Source organism: Dama dama, chromosome 4 (assembly GCF_033118175.1).
Source record: "Dama dama isolate Ldn47 chromosome 4, ASM3311817v1, whole genome shotgun sequence".
Classification (NCBI taxonomy): domain Eukaryota; kingdom Metazoa; phylum Chordata; class Mammalia; order Artiodactyla; family Cervidae; genus Dama; species Dama dama.
The window spans coordinates 8,964,307-8,987,551 of NC_083684.1; the positions used below are offsets into that span (position 1 = coordinate 8,964,307).

Sequence of the window (23,245 nt, forward strand, 5' to 3'; positions counted from 1 at the left end):
CTTAAAGCAGCACCACCTGCTTCAGCAGGAGGAGGGAAGACACACGGGCACAAAGAACACAGTTCTCCAGCTCAGAACAGTCCCAAGCCCCGACTTCCAGGACGCGCTGGAAAAGGGGTCTGGGACGGGGCCCTGCTCCTCCGCCCTGAGCTCCCTCCAGGCCAGCCAGTGCTTCGTCCCTCTCCCCACGCAGAGATGGGAGCAGGTCAAGTCAGAGGCTCTCCCACCCGCCCCCTGGAGGGAGACCACCCTGGAGCTCCATAGGGGCCTTCAGGGCCCAGAGAGGAGGAACTTGGGCAGTGTCTTCCCGGAGGATGACCCAGTGCCCGCCAAGCACTGTCCCCACCCCCTTCCACCTGCTGGCTGGTTCTAGACGCCCCAGCCAGCCATGGGCTCCTGGGGGATGGAGGAGAGCTCTCCAGGCTGAGAGAAAACGGGCGCTGAGGCCCCTAAAAGAATGACGGAGGCCAGGTGGGGGCCACTGAGGCACAGTGCGGGAGCCAGACAGAGACCCCATGGAGCTGGCAGCACCCCCAGTCCCAGAAGGAGGGGAGCACGTGGACGAGCTGGGCCACACCAGGAGACTGTGCTCTGGGTCAGCTCTGAGGACTGTAACGTCCCTCTCTGGCCTCAGTGCCCCCATCTGCGCCTGGGGGGAGCAGCTGTCTGGGGGCCTCTCCCGCTTGGGCAGGACTCCCGGGGCACTGCCCTCAGTTCAGTCCCTTGCCCAAGCCTGGGCAGACGGGGCCAGCCCACAGCGCTGACACCTCTGTTCAGCGTAAGCGTCCAGCTCTCTGGAGTGGAGGCTGACCGTCCTGGCAGAGCCTGGGGCTGCCCTAGCCTGCCTCCACCCTGCACCCACTGGACTCTCCCCTAGCCGAGGTCAAGTGGGTGGTGGGTGCCAGTGCCAGGAGGGCTTGCCAACAGCTCCTCCCAGACACCCTTCCAGCCAGGCTCCACCTGCACCCGGGCCTCTCTCTTGCTTTTCTAAGCCTGTTAGCCCTGACGTCCCTCCAGCCTAGCATCAGCTCTCCACCCTGGAAAGGTAATGGTCATGGGGGAGATGAGGCCACCTCCCGGCCTGGCTGAAACTGGCACAGCAAACCTGGAGAGGACCTCCCAGCTGAGACTCTTAAGGCTGGGGAGAAAACAAGCTCCCCGTTCTCAAGACCAGCTAGAGATGGGAGACCCCGACAACTCCCCGACCTCCCCCAGGCCTCGGCAAACTTCAGCTTCTCCGAACCCATCACCACCACCCGGGGCTCCACCAAGCGCAGCAGCAACCCAGGGACGGAAGCCCGGGCTTCGGCCACCCGAGGGGTGGCCGCGCCCCTCCCGGCTCGCACGCTCCACCCGCGGAGGCGAGGGCCCGGGATGGGACCGCCGCGCGGGCCTGGACTGCCCTGCCCGCCGTCCAGCTGCTACAACTCCTTTTGCAGCGAGCGAAGGCCATAAACGAGAGGAGCCCGCCCCGGATCCCGGAATCCAACGCTGGCGACCCGGAGGTTAATTATTAACTTATCCGCGGACCACGCACTTGCTCCCGGCGCTCTCGATCCCTAGCCTGGGGCAGGGGCAACCGACCCCCAAAACACACGGAACACCACCCCGCCTCCTGGAAATTCACGGCCCAAGGGGCCCCGGGTCGTTGCTCCAGGCGATGGAGGGGGGCTCGGAGACCCGGCTCTCAGGCCCAAGGTCACCCGGCAGGCGCGGCCGGCAGGCGGGAGCGGGCCTGCGGCCAGCGACTTTCCCGGATCCAGGAACTTCCCTGCGGCCCGCGGCGCCCGAGCCCGGTCCTTCCAGCAGCCCGCGAGCGCGCGGGGCCTACGGTCCCCCACAGCCCCGGCCTTCGCGAGCCCGGGCCGCGCAGAAGGGGTTCCCAGGACCCCGGCCCCACGCCCCCGCGGCGGCCGTTCCCAGGACCCGCGGGTCCGGCAGGAAATGCCGCTCACTTAACCCCTCCCCGCCTGGGCCCGCCTGGTCCGCCCCGGTACGGGCAGAGCCGGGGGACCTCCGCGGACAGCCCCGGGTGCGCGGACCCCGACCCGGCCGCGCTCACCAGGTAGTTCATGGTGTCCGGTGAGCCTGGGCTCCCCGCGGGGGCGCACAGCGAACCGCCCGCGCCGCGCGCTCGCGGCGTCCCGAGCGCCCCGAAGCCGCCCGGCTCCCGGGCCCCGGTCCAGCCGCCTCAGCGCCTCCCTGGCCACTGCCACCGCCCAGGGCCGGCCCGCCTCGCCCCGCCCGCCGCCGCGCCCGGCTCCGGCGTGCCCGGCCGCGCGCACCTATTGGCCGCTCGGGCCCCCATGCAAATAGGACGCCGGTCCGGGGGCGGGGCGCCGAGCAGGGCCCGCCCCCGCCCCGACCCCGCCCCCGGTGCCGGGACTGCGCGGGGCTCCAGGAACCCGCCTGCCCCGCGCTCCGAAGGCCTGTCCCTGCCCTCCACCGAGGGCAAGCACGCACCCTCCTGAAAGGCCGAGGCCTTCCTCTTTCGGTAAGACTGCCGGGATTGCCCTCCTCTTCTGCGGCCGTGTCAGCCCCGAGGGCGCCAGCCTTCCCCGCCCGCCAGCGCGGGTCATTTCACACGCGTCCATCCAACAGTCCGACTCAGATCTGCACCCGGAGGAGCATGCCCCAGCTGGCAGAAAACTAAGATTCCGACCACCGCACCGACTCTGGTCAGGCCTGTGGTGTCTTACGAGCCCCAGGATGTGAAGACACGGCAGGGAAGCCGGGGACAGCAGCTGCCTCTGTGGGTAATGCGGGGAGAGGAGGCCCGGAGCGCATCGTGTTCTAACAGCCACAGTGTGCGGGAGGCTCCAGCGCACCGGGGACAAGAAGCGTGTCCATCTACCCCCTGCTCCGAACTGGATCCAGCTTTCCTAGTGCTGCCCCCACCCAGATCCCTCAGTCAGCCCTGTGCAGGCTGACACCTCTGGCCCAACAACTCCCCTGTTTCAGCAGCAGGGGCTGGGAGGGATGCTGATGGGAATAGCCAGGAGGGAGAAGCGCTATGGGAAGCTGAGTGGAGGGCACTAGGGAGGGCACCCCTCCCTAGGAGACAAGCTGTGACCGTCTCTGAACGTGCTCCAGGGCTGCAGGGCGGTCTGCAGGGAGATCTAGGATGGAGCCGGCTCCACCCGGGGTTCTCCCACAGGCTGCCTTCTCCAGCCACTTGCTGAGTGTGCAGACACCCTCAGGCAGCTCGGAATGCCAGCGAAGCAGCGGGGCATATCCTGTAGAGAACGCCCGGGCGTGGCCTATAAAACACATACAAGCCGGAGGAAGACCCAAAGGTGTCCCTCCACCAACACCCAGGCTGACAGCCCCTCTCCAGGTGTGCTACCATGGGCAGGCTCTCCCTCATCTATAAAAGGAAGGGGCTGGCTGGTCATAGATCTCTTGCAAAGCTTGTTAAGAAACAGATTCCTAGGTTCCCTCCTCCAGAAAAACTGGAAGTGGGGGGAATCCGGACATCTGCATTTCCCCCAAAACTGCTTGGGGAACCACTGGACGGAACTCTCAGCACAGCGTGTGGGTAAAGAGCAGCAGGGTTTGGACACAGGGGGCCCCAGAGTCCTCAAGAAGGAACGGGACAAGCTGCCACCCTATAGCCACCTTAGGACTGGCCCCCCTGTGCCCTTCAAAACAGCCCAGTTCCCCACAGAAGAGCCAGCTCTCAGGGAAATGCTGCCAAGGGTGTCCCCTCCGGCTTGTTCCCAAGGCTGCACCCCAAAGTCAGAAAGGAAGCCGTAGGCCTGCCCTGCCCTCAGCCTGACTGGCACCTCGGCTTCCAAGGAAACATCAGAACAGCAGGCCGTGAGTGAACACCTGTCCATGCTGAGTTGGAGGGGGTCCTTAGATTTTCCCGGTCTCCATTCGGGTGGGGACTAGGGTGGGGACCAGGCTCCACAGCCAGGCAGCAGGACTCCACAGAGATGGGCAGGGACATCCCTGTTGAGCCGGCCTTGGGAGAGCGAGGAAGCCGCTGGGAACAAGCCGGGAGACCCTCCCTCCACGGGGCTGGTTTAAAGCCGCACGAGGGCGGGACTGCTCTAGTGGGCGGGCAGGCGGGGGAGGAGAACCCAGCTCTGGCCCAGGCATTTCAAAAATTTGCTCCTTTTCCACTTAAACTCCCCACCCCCCCAAGACTGTGCCTCCCAGAATGGCATTTCCGCTTTGGAATCCAGGCCCCGGGATCTGTGCCCCACTGTGCTGGAAGGGGAGAGGTTGAAGGGGGAGCGGGGTGCCCCCTCCCAGGCCTGCCTGGGGATCTGGGGGAGGGGCGCCCATTGGGCAGCTCCGCGGGTCTGTGGGGGAGCAGACCCTCCCAGGCCAACGGCCAAGGGATGCAGCCCCCAGGACAGCGCTGAGTCCAACCCTGGGCCAAGGCCTCTATATGATCACATGCTCATCTCGTGCCCACAGTGATCCTGCACAACAGGCTTCCCGATTCGCCCCATTTTCCAGATGAAGAGGCTGAGACCCAGTTTCCCGCCCCCCTGCCCCCCTCCACAGACTGCAATCCCTGAAGGGAGGGCCGGTGGGGCTGCTAGAGCGCAGCCCACCCTGGACCCCTTGCGGCACCTTCAGGACCTGCAGGGCAGAAAGGGGGTTGTGGAGCAGGGGTGCCCAGGGAAGCCGAGGACCCTGCCGCACTCAGAGGCCCCAAGGGACAAGTATGTAGGACCCAAGCACCATCCTCAGACACAGTGAGCTCAGAAGGGGGCCCGGGAGCGCCCCTCCCACACGAGGGCCACCCCTGCAGGGTGACCGCACCGTGTGGCCGGGAAGGAAAGGATGGACAGGCTGGGAGAAGCCAGCAGAGCGCCAGCTCCTCCCAGAGCACCGTGGTCACCCCAGCGGCCTGCCCCTCTGCCAGGCTGTGGGCGAGCTCACAGCTGAGGTGTCCCCCCAGTCCCCGGGGGAGCAGCTGTCTGTGCAGGGCTGATGGTGGTCCGCACCCCAGGCCGTTGGTTCCCGTGCATCCATCACGGGCCCGCTGGGGCAAGCGCTGCTGGTGATCCTAGGCCCTGAGTGAGGAGACATGGCGCCTGCCCTCTGGGCTTTAGGGGGTCTTATTGTCGACGTCAGACCCACAGCACAAAGAACAGTTCTTGCTTTAGCCCCAACAATGTCTGTGGCAGCATTTATAATAGCAAACAGAGAGAGGCATAACGTAAATGCCCAGCTATAGGGGACTGGTTGGGCCACCAGAACCTCTCGATGGAATCCTGTGCAGCTATCAAGATGGCCACTTTCAAAGGCTAAAATCATGCAAGAAAATGCTGAAGCCAAGTGAAGCGTGGACTGAAATGGCTAGCTCCGAGTGGCTCGGACAGCCGCCTTCTCCTAAGCCTGGGCTTTCCCAGCAGCACTGAGGGGGACCGGCCGGCTCTGGGGGCGCAGCAGCAGGGAAGGATTTCCTGAGGCCGGAGGTGAGGGCTGCCAGCCGCAGGGACAGGAAGAAAGGATGCCTCTGGAAGGCCGCGGTGGATGCCTGGCCCTGGGCTGGCCACGCACACCAGCAGGCTCCAAGGCAGCCCCCGAGCCGGAGCCAGCCCTGCAGGCGAGGGGGCAGGACCCCGCGGGGGCCCAGCTGTGCCAAGAACCGCTGTTACACGGCTGCCGCCCCCACATACCGCCCTCCTGGGGCCAGGACAGAACCATCCCACCCAGAGGCTCGGACAGGGGCAGGGCCTTGCCCCGGCACACCTCCAGAAAGTGCCAGAGCCACAAAGTGCAAACCGGCTACCAGGGCGTGTTCCCACAGAGGAGCACCCCAGGGGACCCCAGACAGAGCAGACCCCGGGGGCTGGAGCCATGAAGCGTTGCTCTCCAGGTGGAGAAACCACGGGCGTCCATGTGTCATTATGGCGGTGACCAGCTGTGGGGCAGGCTCCAGTCCCCCCCTCCAGGGCCCCGGGTCAGCCCCCAGGGGTCTGGGTGCAAGGGCAGGACCAGGGCAGAGTGTGGGGCAGACCCAGGGCTGGGGGGCTGGACAGCCTGGACCCCCACCTTAAGGCAGCTCCCTCCCCGCCTCAGGCTCGTTCAAGGGCAGCACAGTCTCCTAATTCTTTTAATTGCTTTTCTAATTTGAAAATTAAGCAGGCACAGAGGCACCTGCAGGGAGGTGCTGGCTTCAGATTGGGGCTCTGCTCACAAGGCTGGGGCACTTCCCAGGGGCTCTCTGCCCCAGCCCTGGGTGCGGACCCCAGTAGCCTGAGAGCCCCCTTCTCTTCTGTGCCCCTCCCTGTGTGCCTCAGAGAGCCAACAACGGGCTCCCCCACTTCCGTGCACAGAGGCCTGCCCCCCCCCCCCACTGGCACCGGGACCCCACTCCCTGGTCCTCGCCCCCCGCTGGCACTGGGACCCCATCCCCGGGTCCTCGCCCCCACAGCGGCCCCTCAGCACTGCCTGGGGGAGGGCGGGGGTGGGAGAAGGGAGGGCTGGGACGAGCCCCTGTCCTCGGAGAGAAAGCTGGGCGGCTGAGCTCTGGCGGGCAGCCTGGGCGGCAGGGCCAGGGTGTGGTCAGGCAGCACCAGCCCGCCATCTGCCTGCCTCTCCCATGGCAACCGGCCCCGGCGCGAGGGCAAGGGGAGGGGCGACTAAACATGCCATCTGCCACCCCCACCCGCTTCTGCCAGAGGACAGGTGCCGGCACCCACCGTGGTCCCCAAGGGGATCAGTGTGGCCCTGACATCAGTGGGGGTCGGGGGGCCGGTGGGGTCACAGGAGGGACCCGGGAGCCCCGGGCTAACGCGGCCCCCGAGGGTGGGGCCACACAGGGCCCGCCCTTCCGCGCCTGCTCCAGCCTGCAGGGTGCTCCACGCGCCCCTGGCCCACTGGTCCTCCTCCGGGTTGGCCTGCAGGCCAGGAGCTCTGAGTCCACCCGGTGTGGGGCCCTCCGTGGTCGCTGCGTCTCTCAGAGCCTCTGGGATGGCACATGTTAAATGTAATCACAGGCCAGGAGGCTGCAGGCACATTCACGCCTCCACCTTAGACACCAGCCCTGCCCCACCAGGCACGCTCCTGGGCACCCACATCTCGAGCACAAGTGCCCTCCGGTAAGCCGCCCCTGCTCTCCCAGCCCTGCCTTTCCACACCCCCTGGGCGGTTCTGCAGCAAAAACCTTTCTGCGAAGCCCAGGTGCCCCCAGACCCCCAGCCACTGTGGAGAGGTGGGCAGGGTCTCCCCTCTGCCTGGCGACTGGGGTGTGGCCATAACGGGGTCTGTCAGGACACATCCTCCAGCACCTGCTCCCCGCTGGAACACCACTGCCAGAAAACAAGTCCTTGTCCTTAGGGAACGTCCACTCCAGGGTGGGTGCGGGGGCAGTGGCGAGACACGGAATGTCTGGGGAGAACGACACAGACAGCAGGGAACAGAGAGGGCTCCTTTATACAGATGCGGGCTCCTCTCTGAGGAGGTGGCATTTGAGCAGCGTGTGACTCTTTTGCTCAGGCTCATTATACAGAAAAAAGTAAGTCAAGGTTTGTAAAAAATAGCACAGGCATGCCAACAACTCCCTGGGTGTGAAGCGCAGCACGCAGATAGGAGCAGCTCTCAAGCCAGCCTCCCCCATTGGAGCTTCTTGAGGGGTCCTCGGGACCTCCGGAGTGACTGCCTGGCGGAGTGCTTTGGCGGGCAGCCAGGGACAAAGTGGGGAGCCCAGGAATCCATCCAGACCAGGGAGGATGGAGAGACAGGGGCAGCTCCCAAGAGAGCTCTATCTCCTCTTAGAAGCCTCTCCCCATCAGCTCAGGAAGAGGGGATTTGAGCCCCGGATACCTGGGGAGGGCTGTGGACGAGAAGGTACGTGTCACACCGCTCTGAACAATCACGGTACTTTGGGGAACTCGGCATTTAGGGAACACAGACAACTCTCTGGGCGTGCCTCAAGGCACACAGGCCTGGATATCAGGTTTTATAAAGTACTGAAATCGGGTATTATACCATCACCAACGCTCGTATGTCCTAGTATTAAAAGCACTTGGCACACAGGACTAGAGACAGACATCCATCAGCGAGAGAGCAGGACACAGAGTCAGAAGTGGACTGCTCAACACAGCAGCGAAGACAGAACTACTGATACACACCCTGTGCGTGAGAATCTCAAAATCATTTTGCTGAATGAAGTCAGGCCCCAAAGAGTATACACTATGATGTGCTTCCGCTTGCATCAAGTTCAAGAATAGGTGAAACCCTTCCATGATGAGAGAAATCACAATGCTGACCACCAGACACCAACACAACACCGTAAGTCAACCACATACCGGTAAAAATTAATTTCTTAAAAAGGGTCACGGGAGAGTCATAGTTTTTCCTTTTGAAAAAACAAAAAAACCAATGTTGACCACGCTATGGGGGTGGGGCACACTTTACAGTAAGGCAGTACCTGTGAACTTTCTGAGATGATGGAGAGGTTCAGCGCCATGATGCGATTGACGGTTACATGGGGTCTACATTAGTCAAAACTTATCCAACTGTACATCTAATGTCTGTCCATTTCACTACATAGAAAACCTTCTCAGTTAAGAGAGTCTCAACTGGTAAAAATAAAACAAATCACAGAGGAAACAATAAAGAGCATTAGGAATACCAAAAAGTAGGTATTGTGATCCCAAACCCACCACGTTACTTTTTGCCCTGGCCGTCAGGGAGCGTCAAGTTAAATGTGTATGCCTACCTTCCCCATACATTACAAAGTTCTGGATTTTGTGATGATCCCAAACTCTGTCCTTCACTATAATCTGTTTCAAATCCTTACTGGAATTTGGTAGGGTTTAAATAATAAAATTGAATTCCTGGAAAAAAAAATAAAAAAAACCTTAGAGAAGGGATTAACTTTAGAAAGCCGTAACTTGTGACCAGCTCTCCTCGTGGGCATCCATCACCACCTCCCAGGTCCCTGACCTGTCCCCAGATCTTTGTCCTGAAGAGAGGGAGACGGTGGTTCAGCAAACTAAGAGAAAGCCAAAGAAACGACGGGATGAGACTAGGATGCAATCACAGCAAGGGGCTGCGATGAAGCCCCATCAGAGGCTGGTGAGGCGCAGCTGAGCGCGGGGAGCACGCCTCCTGCTGGGCCATGGGAGGGGGGGTCAGGAGGGACTGCCTCCTAGCTCTGCGGTCCTACCTCAGCCAGAAGCTAAAGTCCTCTCCTTGAGGGGCCAGGACACACCCCACAGTGTCTCCTTCCCACCCAGCCTTCCCATGCTGCTCCAACCACATCTGAAATCAGCCCTGCGCCCACCGATCCAGCAGCTTCCACCTCCTGCTACACGGCATCCACTCTTGGGGGCACTCAGGGCAGGGCATCCAGCCGGCCTGGGGCACGGTGGGCCTGCTGTTGGCACCACTGGAGGGCACTCCATCTGCCGGGTGAGGGCAAGTACCTGTCCATCCAATGCTGAGAGACAGGGGTCCCACAGGCAGGCAGGGGAGTGGCCAGGGTCATCCTACAGCTTAAGGCCTGGCAGGAACGGGCCACAAAAAAAGGGCTACTGGAGGCGGATTGGGCAAGCCGTGGAGAATTACGGGGGCAGGGGGCTGGTCGTGCAGGAGCCAGGAGTGGGTCTTGGCTATCGCACCAGCCACCAGTGGCAGGATAAAGATAATAACCTCAACAACAGTAGCTGCTATGACTTATTAGCCTCTTACAGAAAGCTTTCTGCAAACCTCGCCAAGATCTCATAAAAGCCCAAGATCTCAGTGCCCTTATGATCCCCAGAATACAGAGGACACAGGCTCAGAGAGGTTCAGGGGTTCGCTCAAGGTACAGACAACCCTGCCCCATCATTCTGGAGCCACGGCCCTCAACCCGCCAAACACTGTCCCCCCAGAAGCGACTCTCTGGGGCCCCATCAGCCACCAGCCGGGCTTCCAGGGCCTGTGCAGGGACGCAGACCCCGGGGTGTGGGGGCTGGCCAGGGGTCATCGGTGCTCCTGGGACCACCTCCTCAGCAGGTGAGCAGGCTGGAGAGAGAGGAGCCAGGTGGGCCCGGGTCCTGCCCCAGGAACCTGACAGCAACGAGACAACCTCCTGATGATGACTGCACGACCACCGCTGGGAATCCTGGAGGGCTTCCCGCAGGGGGCCTCTGCTGAGCAAGAGGAGGGACGGGGGAAGCACTGCGGGGTCGGAGGTCACTTCCCGGCCAAGGCCAGTGTGGGGCGCGCATGCCCGGCGCTCTGGAACCTGAAGCGAGGACCTTGGACTTGGGCTTGCTGAACTCTACTGCTCTCTTCTGCACACGTCCTCCCAGGCCCCTGCCGCCCCTGGCCTGGCTGCCCAGGCCGGAGCCGCCCGGTCCCCTAGCCAGCTCTCCAGCAGTGGCAGCAACTGGCACAGAGCCGGGTACAAAGGGCACCCCGGGACCATTGGCAGAGGCTCAACCAGGTGCCACTCCTGCTCCATGGATCTCCCGATGGGCTGATCCGCCCTGCCGCACCTCCCCGGAGAGCTGCCTGGCCACCCCGAGCCCCAGAAGCCCTACATCCATGGGTGCTGAAGGGCTGACTCGAACTCATGCTCAGAAAGCCACGAGCGGAGGGGCGCTCTCTCAGCAGCCCTGGCCTCAGCACGGCTCTGCAGGCCGCAGGCCCACAATTACAGAGGCCACGCTCGCTCGCTGGCTTTGGACGCCGCCTGACTCAGTTCCCAGACTGGCCCCATCCCTCAGTGGCCGTGCGACCTGGCAGGATGACAGGACCTCCTGGAGCCCAGCGCCCGGCACAGGGAACCCTCCACACACGTCAGCACCTGGCTCCTTGAAAGAACCTGTCCCTCGCTTAATACAGGAGCAGAGGAGAGGCTGGAGCGGCTGTGCCCATTTCACAGACAGGGAACAAGAGGCAGGGACAGGCCGCAGACAACTTCTCTAGCAGCTGGAAGCTGGTTTCCTGCCTGACCGTGCTGGGGGCAGTGTCACTCCTAAACTCAGATCATGCCAGTGCCCACCAGGGCCCTCAGGTGAGTGGTGTAGCCATTTCCCTTACCAAACATTTCCTGCCTGCCCAGAGAGAGGAGGTGGGCCTGGGCGCTAAGCAGCCATGCCCGAGAGGAGGGCAGACGTCAGAGAACAGCCAGGAAGTGCCTCTCCTGGCGCTGTGTGAACTCTGCCCTCAGCTCAGGGCACAGGCAGGAGTATGAGGCAGGGGGTCAGGAGGACCCTGCGTGCCGTCCTCTCTCTGGGCCCCAGTTAGTGGTACAGTCAGGTCTGACTCTGTGCGACCCCACGGACTGTAGCCCACCAGGCTCCTCTGTCCATGGAATTCTCCAGGCAAGAACACTGGAGTGGATTGCATGCACTCCTCCAGGGGATCTTCCTGACCCAGGGATTAAACCCGGGTCTTCTGCATTGCAGGCAGATTCTTTACTGTCTGAGCCAGCAGGGAAGCCCCAGACCACATGTGGGTCAGATGATGGAGTGAGACCAGCTGGTCCTTGGAGGGTCCCCCGCTCTGACACTCAGGAGGTCCCTCCTGGCCCAATCTGGCCTGTCCCAACCTCTTTTCCCCCCCTGGCCCCCACCATCGCCTCCCACCCCATTCTGAAGCATCTGGTAATTGCTGTGGGCCAAAGTGCCTGCGTCAGCCCCATCCAGGAAAAGACTGCCCAAATGAACGGGTATGCTTAAAACCCAAACGTGTCTGTGAGCACCACGTGGGCGGTCATCATTCTGGGTTCCCAGAGCAGGGCCTGAGCAGGAGGCTGGCCTCACCACTCACCAGCACATGAAAGCAATTTTCTGAACACTTCATGGCTGTTCCAAAAATGAACTTCGTCTCCCAGTGCCACCAGTTCACACATCACCAGCGGGCCCAGGAGAGACCCAGGGTGATTCGATAGCCCGGCATGTGTGGACAGAGGGAGAGACCCCCCACTCCCGCTGCAGAACCTCCAAGGGCTGCGGCTGCAGACGGAAGGGTGGGAGAAGATGTGGAGCTGGCAGTGTGGACGGACGAGGCAGAGGTGGACCGCAGGTGTCCAGGGCAGGTGTCCACAACGGTGCCTGTCTGTGCAAGTCGCACCCAGAGTGTGGCCCTCCCACCAGCCCTCTCCTCTCACAGACGGGGCCACGGAGGCACAGAGCCCAGGAAGGCTGCCCAGAGTGTTCAGGTGAGGGGTCCAGGTGCCATCCCAGACCCTGTATCCAAACCTCTGCTGTGACTGTGGAAAACCACACCAAATCGAGCATGGACCTCCCAGACTCAGGCCGTCCAGGCTCTGATGTGGCCTAAAAGTCCCATTCCCTGTTCACTCATGCCCTGGAGACTCCGGCCCTCGGGCAGGCTTAGGTGGCCCACCTCGTCTCTCCGGTCAGTGCCCAACAGGGTCAGGGCAGGTGCCCTGATGCCCTGAGCCAGAAAGGACCCAGAGCCTTGCAGGAAGGCAGAGCAGGAGAAGGACTTGGCAGGCATTTTCTGTCTTCTTTCTTTCTTCCTAAAGATGAGGCAATTATGTTCAGAACCAGAACAGACGGGGGTGGGGGGTTCACATCAGCACGGTCTGGAAGCCCTAATTTTTTCATCTGTAACTCTGCATTAACCGCTTCTGGAGGCGGGCAGGAGCTGGGATCTTTAATTCCATAATAACAATGCTTTGCTGATACACAGCATCTCTTCTCCAATAATCTCCGTGCGCACTCTATGGTGGTTAATTAAAAGGCCACTTGCCCTGCCAAGAAGCCCCAAACTGTCTGCCTCATCGTAAGGATGGGGTCCCCAAAGTGGGAAGCAGTTCCACAGACAAGCCAGGTGGACATGCACACAGGGACCATTGCCCCCTCCTGTCAGAGGGAAAACCCCTAAAGGCCACCGGGAAACAATGGCTGGAGGCCAGGGCTTTACAACACAAGGCCCTCTTCCCAGCAGGAAGCAGGGTAGCAGCCCCCACCTCAGGTGGTGCCTCTGCAAAGCGGCTGGGGGCTGCACCTGAGGCCTGGTGATCAAGGGCAACCGGGACCACTGGCCACCCTCGCAGGCGGGGCTCAGATGCCTGCAGGTGACCGGCCTGTGTGGAGCCCGGGGTGGGGTCGCCCGAGCCTGCTTGCTGGGCTAGCAGGAGAGGGTGCCAGGTGAGAAGAGAAGCCCCCACGGCTAGGGGGGAAGAAGAGGCGAGGCCCTGCACCCTTGGGGGCATCAGCGGCAGAGGTAACTTCCCGGAGAGTGCATCCTCGGGTTCTGAAGGGTGGGCGCAGATCCCAACCGCTAAGCCGGCCTGGGCGCGAGGGGTCGCGGAGAGAAACACTCGGGCCCCGGCCGGGGAGGCCCCTGAGCACCGCAGGGCGGCGGTCCCAGGCCGACCCCCGGTGGGGAGACGTGGACCCCGCCCCCTCAGCCGGCCCGGCCGCCTGGAGGGGGCCCCGGGGAGCGGCCGGGCCCTCTCCCCGCCGGACCTGGCCACCCTCGCGGGGGGGGGGGGGTCCTGGGGGCCGGCGCGGACCCCGCCCGACCCGGGTCTCCAGGGAGAGGGCGCAGGGAAAGGCGGGGGCGCAGAGGCCGGCCTCGGGGAGCCGCCCCCCGCCGCCCCGGGCGGCGCGAGGCCGCGGGCCCGGCGGGGGCAGGAGCGGGCCAGGCCGGCGGTCGGTACTCACCGGCACGGACATCTTGGCCGCCGCTCCCGGGGGCCCAGGCGGGCAGCGGCGCCGGCAGGCGGGGCGCTCGGTCCCCCGCGCTCAGCGCCCCCTGCGCGGTCCCGGCGCTCTCGGGGTTCCCGCGCGGTCCCGGAGCTCCTGCGCGGTCCCGGCGCGCGGTCCCGGCACTCTCGGGGCTCCTGCGCGCTCCCGGCGCGGGGTCCCGGCGCTCTCAGGGCTCCTGCGCGCTCCCGGCCGCTGGACTGTCCGGCCGCCCCAGTCCGCGCCGCGCATGCGCCGCCCGCGCCGCCCCTCCCCCTCGGAGCTCCCCCGCCTGCGGCCGCGTTAAAGGCGAGGACCCCGGACCCCGGGCTTTTTCTGTCGGCCCAACGCAGCGACAGGGCTTGGTCTCCGCCCTTTACCCGTCGGTCAGGGACCACCTCGAGGCGCACCATCTCGTGCCTGCCTGCCGACTCTGGAAGCCTGAACGCCCACCCCACCCCACCCCACCCCCAACTCCACTTTGCCCAGCCCAGGGCGCTGGCCGCCTGCCCTGTGGTCTGGCCGGGCTCCCAGCCCCTGTGTCTGAGGACGATTGCAAGTCAGCCGATCAGGGCTTCTAGAAACCTTTCCCGCTCTCCCCGCTGAAGGCCTCGGGACCCCTCTCCACCCCACCCGTGTCCCCCCAAGCAGCGAGGCCCGACGTTCCTCGCCGGCGCTGTCTCCCCTGACTGCTCCTCCCCCGGGATGCTGAGCGCCCGACCCCTGGAAACAGCCTGGCTGATCCAGGGCACCGAACAGAGCTGGCCTGGCTTCTGGGGAGGATCCTGCCTCCTGCTTATCCCCGCTGAAGGGCCAGCCCTGCCCCGGAGCCCGGGCTTCAGACACCGAAGACAGACGTTCCAGGGCTTGAGCCTTCCTTTCTCTGGGTTAACCCCCAGTTTCTTCAGCTGTTGCGCAGCTGCCGTGGTGCCCAAGTCTGGGCACATACCTGCGCATCCTAGCTGCCCCTCCCCCTGTCCCCCTTGCTGTCCCCGCGGTTACTTCTAACAGATCGAGGCTCTGAGCCCCCTCAGCTACCAGAAGGCAGTACCGGGGGTCTGACCACTCTGTTCCGCTGCCCACCACATACAAACTGTCCCGGCTCCCCGGGGGCCCTTCCCGGACTAGAGGCGGCAGGCAGGGCCACAGCAAGCAGAGGGGGGTCTGGGATGACAGCTGCCACCCCCTCAAAGGGCCTTCTGTGTGTGTCTGGCAGGCGGTCCTGCCCGCGCCCACCCGCCCGCATCCAGCTGGCCCGGGGCTCCTGAGCTGGAAGCCGCAGTTAAGTGTGGTGCCCGGTACACACACACACACACACACACACACACACACACACACACACACACTGCCCCAAGCCCCGCCTTCCTGCTGGAGCCCGGCTCCGCCCCTTCTTTCTTTCCCACTCTGTTTGAATTCTTATCACCCACTGTTCCTGTGTCCTCTCCCGGCCCTGGGAATTGAGAAATGGAAACCCAACAGAGGGGTGCGGCTGGGCCACAATCTCTAAAACCATCCGTGCCTCCAACTGACCCCCTGTGACTGCTTTCCCGGAAAGGCCATCATAGGCTCATCCCTTAGTGCTGGCAGAGAGAACACGGACCAGACCCTCCCTCACTCCGAGGCAGGGACCCAGGGCCTTGGGAGTGGGGTTGGGAGCAGCCAGAGGGGCCCCATCATTGCGCTGAGCAGCCAGCAGGACCAGGTGTCTGTGAGAAAACAGTGGCTGCTCCCCACTCGCCACCACCCAGCAACCCCCCACTGCCCAACACCCCCTTACTACCCAGCCGGCAAATGATCCTCGAATGACTCCTCGGTGCTACGGAAAACAGGCTCTGGGCACCTCACAACTAGCGGTTTACACCAGGCTGTCTGAGCAGCTACCAGCACCCTGGGAGTGTCCTCAAGGGTTACCAGGGACCCAGGGAGACAGGGGTTACGGTTGCTTCTGGCACTCAGATGGAAGGGAATTTGGACATGGCCAGAGTAAGTCTTCTCAGGTGGTTCAAGCGGTAAAGAATCCACCTGCCAATACAGGAGACGCAGGTTCGATCCCTGGATGGAGGAGATGCCCTGGAGGAGGAAGTGGCCACCCACTCCCATATTGTTGCTGGGAAAAGACAGAGGAGACTGATGGGCTACAGTCCATGGAATCGAAAAGGAGTTGGACACAACTTAGCAAATGAATGCACACAGACACAGAGTAAGTCTGGGCAGAGACAAGCTTCACACCCAGTTCTCCAGACACTCAAACCGAGCCTCTGTGCCCCGGGCTTTGCCAGAGGATCGCCAGCCTAGGAGAGTGCAGTGAGGCTTTGGAGGCACAAGCAGACACTGTTTAATGATCCTACATTGGTCACCATTGATGATGGTGATACATCATCATGATACATCCTTGCTAACTAAAGTCACACTTTAATCAGATTTCCTTCCTTCTCCCTTCTGTCCTTTTCCTCTTCCGGGATCCCACCAGGAATCCCACATTACCTGTAGTCATCATGTCTCCTTAGGCTTCTCTGGACTGTGACTGTTTTTCAGACTTTCCTTATTTTTGATGACCTTGACAGATTTGAAGAGTACTGGTCACGGATTTTATACAATGTCCCTCAACTGGGATTTGTCTGATGTTTTTCTCACAGTTAGGTTGGAGTTACAAGTTTTTAGGAGGAAGACCTCAGAGATAAAACGACATTCTCAACACATCATCTCAAGGATACATCATATTAATAGGGTTCACTCTTACCAATGTGATGTTGACCTTGAACCCCTGACTGAGACAGTGTTTGTCAGGTTACTCTGCTAAAAAGTGACTCTTTTTTTCTTTAGTTTTCAACAGTGTACTCTTTGAAAAGAAGTGAGGAGTTACGTTCCACCTCTTTGATGATACAGTATCTACATCAATTATTTGCATTTCTTCTGTCTGGGAAATTGTTCCCATTATTTATTTATTTATTCAATCATGTATATAAGTAGGAACTGATGGATATTTATTTTACATTTTGGATTAGAATCCAATACTACTTTATTTTCTTCTTCAAATTGTTCCTGCTTTGGCTGGGTTGAGTTCTTTCAGTTAGTGAATCAGATTTTTCAAGTGAATCTAGAAATCCAGATTGTTTTATAAAATCTCTAGGTTTTGAAACATTGATTGTGTAAGCCAATGTTTCTTCCTGCCAACTCTGGCAGCAAGTCCTGGAGTAGGATTACCTGCTTTGAACCCTGCTCCTCTGCTTGTGGGCTTCCCAGGTGGTTCAGTGGTAAAGAATTGGTCTGCAATGCAGGAGATGCGGGCTCGATCCCTGGGTTGGGAAAATCCCCGAAAGAAGGAAATGGCAACCCACTCCAAATATACTTGCATGGGAAATCCCATGAACAGAGGAGCCTGGCGGGCTACAGTCCACTGGGTCACAAAAGAATCGGACACAAAAGCATTTGTTTGGGGGAGACCTAGAAGGACACTTCAGGGTTGGAGGTAGCTGGCAGGACCCTGTGAGCCCTGGGGTTGGTAAGAAGGAGCATCACCCCAAGCATAGTTTCCAACACGAGAGTTGAGCTCCACTGCTCTGTGGTGATACCACACTGACCTGGAGTACCCAGCACCAGGTGTCCTGTCTCATTCAAGCTAAAGTGTGAATGACCACCTCTCTTCAGGAAGGCAAGTCAGATTGGAACAGAAAAGAGGTTCAGTTGAGTGGAGTGGATGGGGGGCCTCACTAGCCTGCCAGGCTAGACCTTGGGGTTTGGTCCTGGCACCAGCTCACACTTACCATGTGACCTTAAGCAAGGCCAGTTTCCAACATCCTTGAGGGTAATTTCATGGTCTGGTCAAGGACGGGCCCCCAGGGTAGGGCTCCTCCTTGTCTGCACAGAACCTTGGGTATGCTCTGCTGGAGGGCCTCTGGTCAGGGGAGAGAGAGGTCCAGGTCATCAGGCTGCTGGGCCCAGAGGGAGCCCCTCGTCCCTGAGACAGTGAAGCTTTAGGGCCTGGTAGCAGGAGGGAGATGTATTAGCTTCTTACTGCTGCTTTAACAAATTACCCCAAACTCAGTGGCTCAAACAACATGAATTTGCTACCCTCCAGTTCTTGAAGTCAGAAGTCCAAAGGGTTGAAAGGGCTGCATTCCTTCTGGGGGCTCTGGGGAGAACCCCTGTCCTGGCCTTTCCCCTTGCTCGAGGCCGCCTGCCTTCCTCGGCCTGTGGCTCCGCGTCACTCAGACTCTGCTTCCATCATCCCATCTCCTTCTGTCACTCTGGCCCTTCTGACCTCCTCTCATAAGAAGCTTGAGATTACATGGGGCCCACTCAGGAATCCAGGAAAATCTCCCCATTTCAAGATCGTTAATTTGATCACAGCTGGCAAAGCAGTCATAGACTCTGGGGATTCAGATGTGTATGGGGGCAGACCCTGGTACCCCGAAGCTGCTCCCCCACTGGGTACTATAGCCTAAACCCCCACCGTGGCTACCCACTTGGCCAGCCCAGGAACCCTGTCACTCAGCGCAAGAGAGACCTCTCGCTGCTCGTGGGAACAGCTATAAGTCATGTGTGGCTCCAGCATACAGTCTGGCAAAAACTTCTAACAGGCAGGGAACTTTTGACCCAGAAATTCCATGAATTTATCCTTAAAAATGCAGTCACCAAAAAAAAAAAAAAAAATGCAGTCACAAGTAGCCAAAGATTTACGTGCAAGGATGTAACTTGCAGCTTTCCTTATGGGAATGACTTACAAGTTCAAGAAGACACCAGTGAAACAATTCACGGAACATTCCCAGGACAGAATTCAATCCTGGGCACCACCACAAATGATGTAGAATGACATGGAAATATGTTTATAATATACTGTAAACTAAGGAAAAATAGGCTTCAAATAATAGGTACAGGTGGTCCTGTTTTCACAAAAATTCACATATTTATATTTATGTCATATATTTGCATTGGGTAAAGTGTGGAAAGGTAGATACCAAAATACAAGTTACGGATATTTTGGGGTAGGGATTGGATTTTTTTCACCAGCATGTCATATTTAGGGAGGGCCTATTCACTGCCTGATACTCTACAGACTAATAAGTAGAGCTTTTTCTTTCTTTATGGATTAAAATTTCACAGGAAATTTTAATTTAATTAAAAAAACTAGGAGACTAGTTTTTTTAGTTGCTTTTTGGAGGAGACGAGGGGGTTTTGGTGTAATTAAAATTATTTCCTCTATCTTCTAATGTTTCTTGAGTGAATATTCATTATTTGTACAATTTTACTCACAGTAAACACTTTTTAAAATTGTGGTAAAACATACATAACGTTAAATTTATCATTTTACCTAGTTTAAGTGTACAATTCAGTGGCAGGGAGTATTCAGTCACAGTGCCCTGTAACCATTACCACTATCCATTTCCAGAATTTTCCCCATCTTCCTGGGTAGAAAGTCTGTGCCCATTGAACAATAACCTCCCCTCTCTCTCCTAGGCCCTGGCAACCACCATTCTCTCTGTCTTTATGAATTTGCCTATTCTAGTACCTCACACAAGTGCAATCATACAATATTAATTCCTATTGTGTCTGGCTTATTGCAGTTAGCAAGATATTAGTTGCCAAGTTCTAGGAAATACAGGTCCCCAGGCAGCCTCGTCACCTCTAAGCAGGCAGCAGACAGAGGGAAAGGGATCTGCCGGAGGTGCCCAGCAGTGGGCAGAGCAGCTGGGCAGACCCGCGGGCCCCAACCCCTGCTCCCGCAGCCTTGCCGCTTGCCTCCTCTCTTCTAGAGTGTTCGTAAACACCCAGGAACCAGATCCCTTCCAGGAGCAGGCCTGCATTCTCAGTGACCGTGACAAGTGGAATTTCACTCTCGGAGCAACCCCCAGGCCACTGTGTTTCTGGATCCAGGGATGAAGCCTCCCAGCTGATGAGTACACATTCTCTAAATTATTAAACAGTGGCTGCCACGCTGGGGTCACCAGCGCGAGTCCCCAGAGCAGTGGTTCTGTTCTCAGCGAGGCAGGCCCGCCAGGCCCCCACTGCCATCGCTGCCGTGCTGTCTGGAGGCCAAGGGTCTGGTGGGGGTGCTGGGAGCGCCTCGCCGCTCCTCCCGGAGCGAGGCTCACTCTCATGGAAACGGAAGGAACTCAGTGCAGGGAGGGAGGCCTCTATTGTGACGGAACCGGCCCCTTTGACCTCCATTGGCGGGGCGGGGCGGCCAGCTCTGGGCAGCAGCCTGGCCGTGTGAACTTCAGCGCGGCATGTACATTCTCTGAGCACGGTTCCACCCTGTCTGCCAAGCGGGGCTCAGTAAAGCAGCCCGGCAGCCACAGCTCTGGGAGCCCCCCCACTTTATTCTGAGACCACCCCCTCCTCCCTCCCAGAGTCCCACAGGGCCGCGGCGCCCTGATTCAGAAGTCCTGGACGGACTGGGCTGTCAGGATGGCCTAGAAGAGCCGGTGGGGCTCCTGGTTAAAGCACCACAGGCTGCTGCCCTCAGAATCGCAGGCTCGAGTCCCCCGCCTCCTCCGGCCAGCTTGCCCTACTGGGCCTCCGCTTTCTGCTTCTCAGGCTCCCCTGAGGCGGGCGCTGCTGCCTGTAGGCCCAAACCCTTCCCTGTGCAGGGAAGGGCCCCGGGGAGAGGAAGGCCTTCAGGAACGCACACAGAGCTAGGACCTCGGTCTTCTGGGAGGAAACCCAGGGCAGAGCCTCCTGATCAGAGGTGTGAGGGTAAGACAGCGCCCTTTGGGAGCAGCCGCAAGCTCGCTTTGTTCTTCTGTGGCCTCTGGGCCTGTCGGTTTGTTGAACAATGAAGAGTAGGTAATTATGCGGGCGTGGTTAAGGGTGCAGCCACCCTGGGCCAGCCAGCAGCCTGGGGGGACACTAAATGCCACGAGTTCAGCTCAGTAAGGTGACAGGGCAGCTGCCCCAGGGGCTTTGAACTTCATGGGGGTGTTGTTCTTGCCTGGTGTCTTAAATCTTAAATCTTAAATCTTAAATCTCTGTCTTAAATGATATCCTGGCAGATAGTCCCTTCACACATCTCCAAGGAAGGAGTCATTCCAGTCCTGAGGCCTACGGTGACCCAAGCTCAGCTCATCCTAGGAGGCCCCGGGTCTTGCTGTGACTGACAGCAGGGGCCAGTTCTCCATCTGCAAACACAGAAGCCAGGCCAGTGCTGGCTCTCACACGGCGCCGGCTCCCCCTCGTCTAAGGATGTGCTGAGCGGAGCAGATGCCCCAGGTCCAGTCTGTCCCTGTTGCCGCGTCACTGTTAATCCCCACTGGACAGACCGCAAAAGTGAGGCTGCATGAAGCAGCCCAGACTACAAGAGAGCAGGTGCCAGAGCTGATGTTTGGGGTCTGAACCCCAAGTTGGGAAGCCGCGTGTAATCTGACTGCCCGTCAGGATGGACGTGGGTGCCCTGGAGGACACACAAAGGGGCAGCTGACACGAGAAAGGGATGGGCAAGCCATAGAGGAGAGGAAGAGGGGCCTGAGTTAGGAAAGATAAAGACTGAGAGCCTATGAGGCGGAGACCATGTGGTTGTGAATGATAACTTAAGGCGAATGTGGACCTGCTTACCAAAACTCAGAACCTTCTGGGAAGCCTGAGAGGAGTGAAGTGAAGCTCTGCCTCTTAGCCACACGAAGCTCACTATCCCTGAGCAGGGAGAGGATAAACGTGTGCAGTGCCCAGTCGTTCAGTCACATCCAACTCTGCGACCCCATGGACAGCAGCCCGCCAGGCTCCTCTGCCACGGGGATTCTCCAGGCCAGAATACTGGAGTGGGTTGCCATGCCCTCCTCCAGGGGATCTTCCCAACCCAGGGATCGAACCCAGGTCTCCCGCATTGTAGGCGGATTCTTTACTGTCTGAGCCACTAGGGAAGGCCAAGAATACTGGAGTGGGTAGCCTATCCCTTCTCCAGGGGGATCTTCCCAATCCAGGAATCGAACCGGGGTCTCCTGCATTGCAGGCAGATTCTTTACCAGCTGAGCTACCAGGGAGGTCCTGATAAATGGGCTCAGAAAATGTTTAGAGCGACTCACAGATGAATGTGCCACAAAACTAGGTTTAGATAAATGCAGGGTCATTGGGGGCATGTTTCTGTTGCGTTAGGGTTCTGCAGACAGGCAGAAACAGTAGGATACTGACAGGCTGAAGAGCGCCATGGAGCCCCGAGGGAGCTGGCGGTGCACGTCCTAGGGCAAGCCTGCAGGCACCGCTCCAGGAGCGCGGAGGGACAGGAGAGATGGGTGTCTGAGCTCAGGGGGAGGCTAGCTGGGTGTCTGAGACCAGACTTGCCCTTCCTTCGCCCGGTGCTCTCCTCAGGCCCTCAGTGGGTTGGATGACGCCCAACGACACTGGTGACTCTCATCTTCTCGTCAGTTTATTCATTTGAATGCTACTCATTTCTAGAAAACCCCTTCAGACATGTTTTCCCGGCTACCGGGCCATCCCTTAGCCCAGTCAAGTTGGCACAAAAAATTAACCATCACAGCCGCCCAGCCCAAATGCTTCTTCCAGAGACAGAGCCCTGGGCTGGAACTGCAGAAGGTGCTAGTACTCAGGGACCAACGAGGCCAGTCTTCCCCAGGCCATTCTCCTTTTGGTTATGGACACGTCTTGCCCAAAGCACTGGCTCAGAAACGCACTGTGCTCACAAGCAGGCAGAAAGGGTTTCCTTGCTGAATCTTGTCTTCTCAGGGAGTTTACATAGGAAGAGAGGGCACAACTGCCCTGCTGGAGAGAGGGAGACCCTTCTGGGAGGCAACTGGGCTTTATATTTCAAGGCCTTGAAGAAACGTGCACCCTCCTTGTCATGACAACTCCACTTGTAGCAGTGATCTGGAAATGGTCAGGGATGCAGGTCCAGATCCAGGACTAGGCAGTTCACCATAGCATCATGTATAATAACAAAGGCAGGCAACCTCAGTGGCCAGCGAAGACTGATGAACTAAATTACGGTACAAGCATATAATGGAATATTATGTAGTCATTAATAATCACAAAGAATGTTTGAAAAATGGGGATGTATTGTACATTTTTCATGGTTCATGGTAATGGCTTGGTGCATGGTTCATGGCTCACAGTATATATCACAGGTTGAAACAAGAAAACTGCAGATACTAGGTGGTTGAACAGAGTTCCACGCTGATGGAAACATTCGATATCTGTACTGTCCAATATTGCAGTCCCGGTCACGTGACTGGTGAGCACTTGAAATCTTTGGCTAGTGGGACTGAAGAACTGAATTGTGAATTCTAATGAATTTAAAATTTCAATGGAAATAGCCACATGTGGTTAATAGCTTCTGTAGTGAGCTTCACAGGTATAGTATAATTCCAACTGTGTTAAGAAAAGGTATGTGAAAACATAGGGAAATGGACTGAAAAGAATCCCAAAATGTATATAGCAGTTTTCTCTGGAGATGCAGTGCTTCCAGATTTTCCAACGATCAGTGGTTGGCTTTGACAGTCGAAGGGAAAACAGGTCCCTCAGGAGAGGGAAGAAGAGGACAAGCTCGGGGCAGGCAAAGCCCCCGCCCTCAGGAGGGCTGGGCCCTGGCCGGGCGGCCGGGGAAGTAGGGCGTCTGCCTCGCGGGGGGCTGGTTCTGACAGGTGCGCTGTGCCTCTGTGACTTGCATCTCCTCC

The 23,245-nt window shown here is 59.1% G+C and overlaps 1 protein-coding gene across 2 annotated transcripts in view; it reads right to left on the reverse strand.

Moving 5' to 3' along the window:
• Positions 1 to 13,697, reverse strand: part of BCAR1 (BCAR1 scaffold protein, Cas family member) — a 34,241-nt gene extending 20,544 nt beyond the window's left edge. Inside the window, exon 1 of one of the 2 annotated variants that reach the window (XM_061137901.1) lies at positions 13,602 to 13,697. In XM_061137901.1, the coding sequence (XP_060993884.1) occupies positions 13,602 to 13,613 (12 nt within the window). In that variant the 5' untranslated portion in view covers positions 13,614 to 13,697. Of the gene's footprint in view, positions 1 to 2,062; positions 2,187 to 13,601 lie in introns of those variants that run through there. The other variant, XM_061137892.1, reaches the window with a different exon arrangement.
• Positions 13,698 to 23,245: the final 9,548 nt, after the last annotated feature.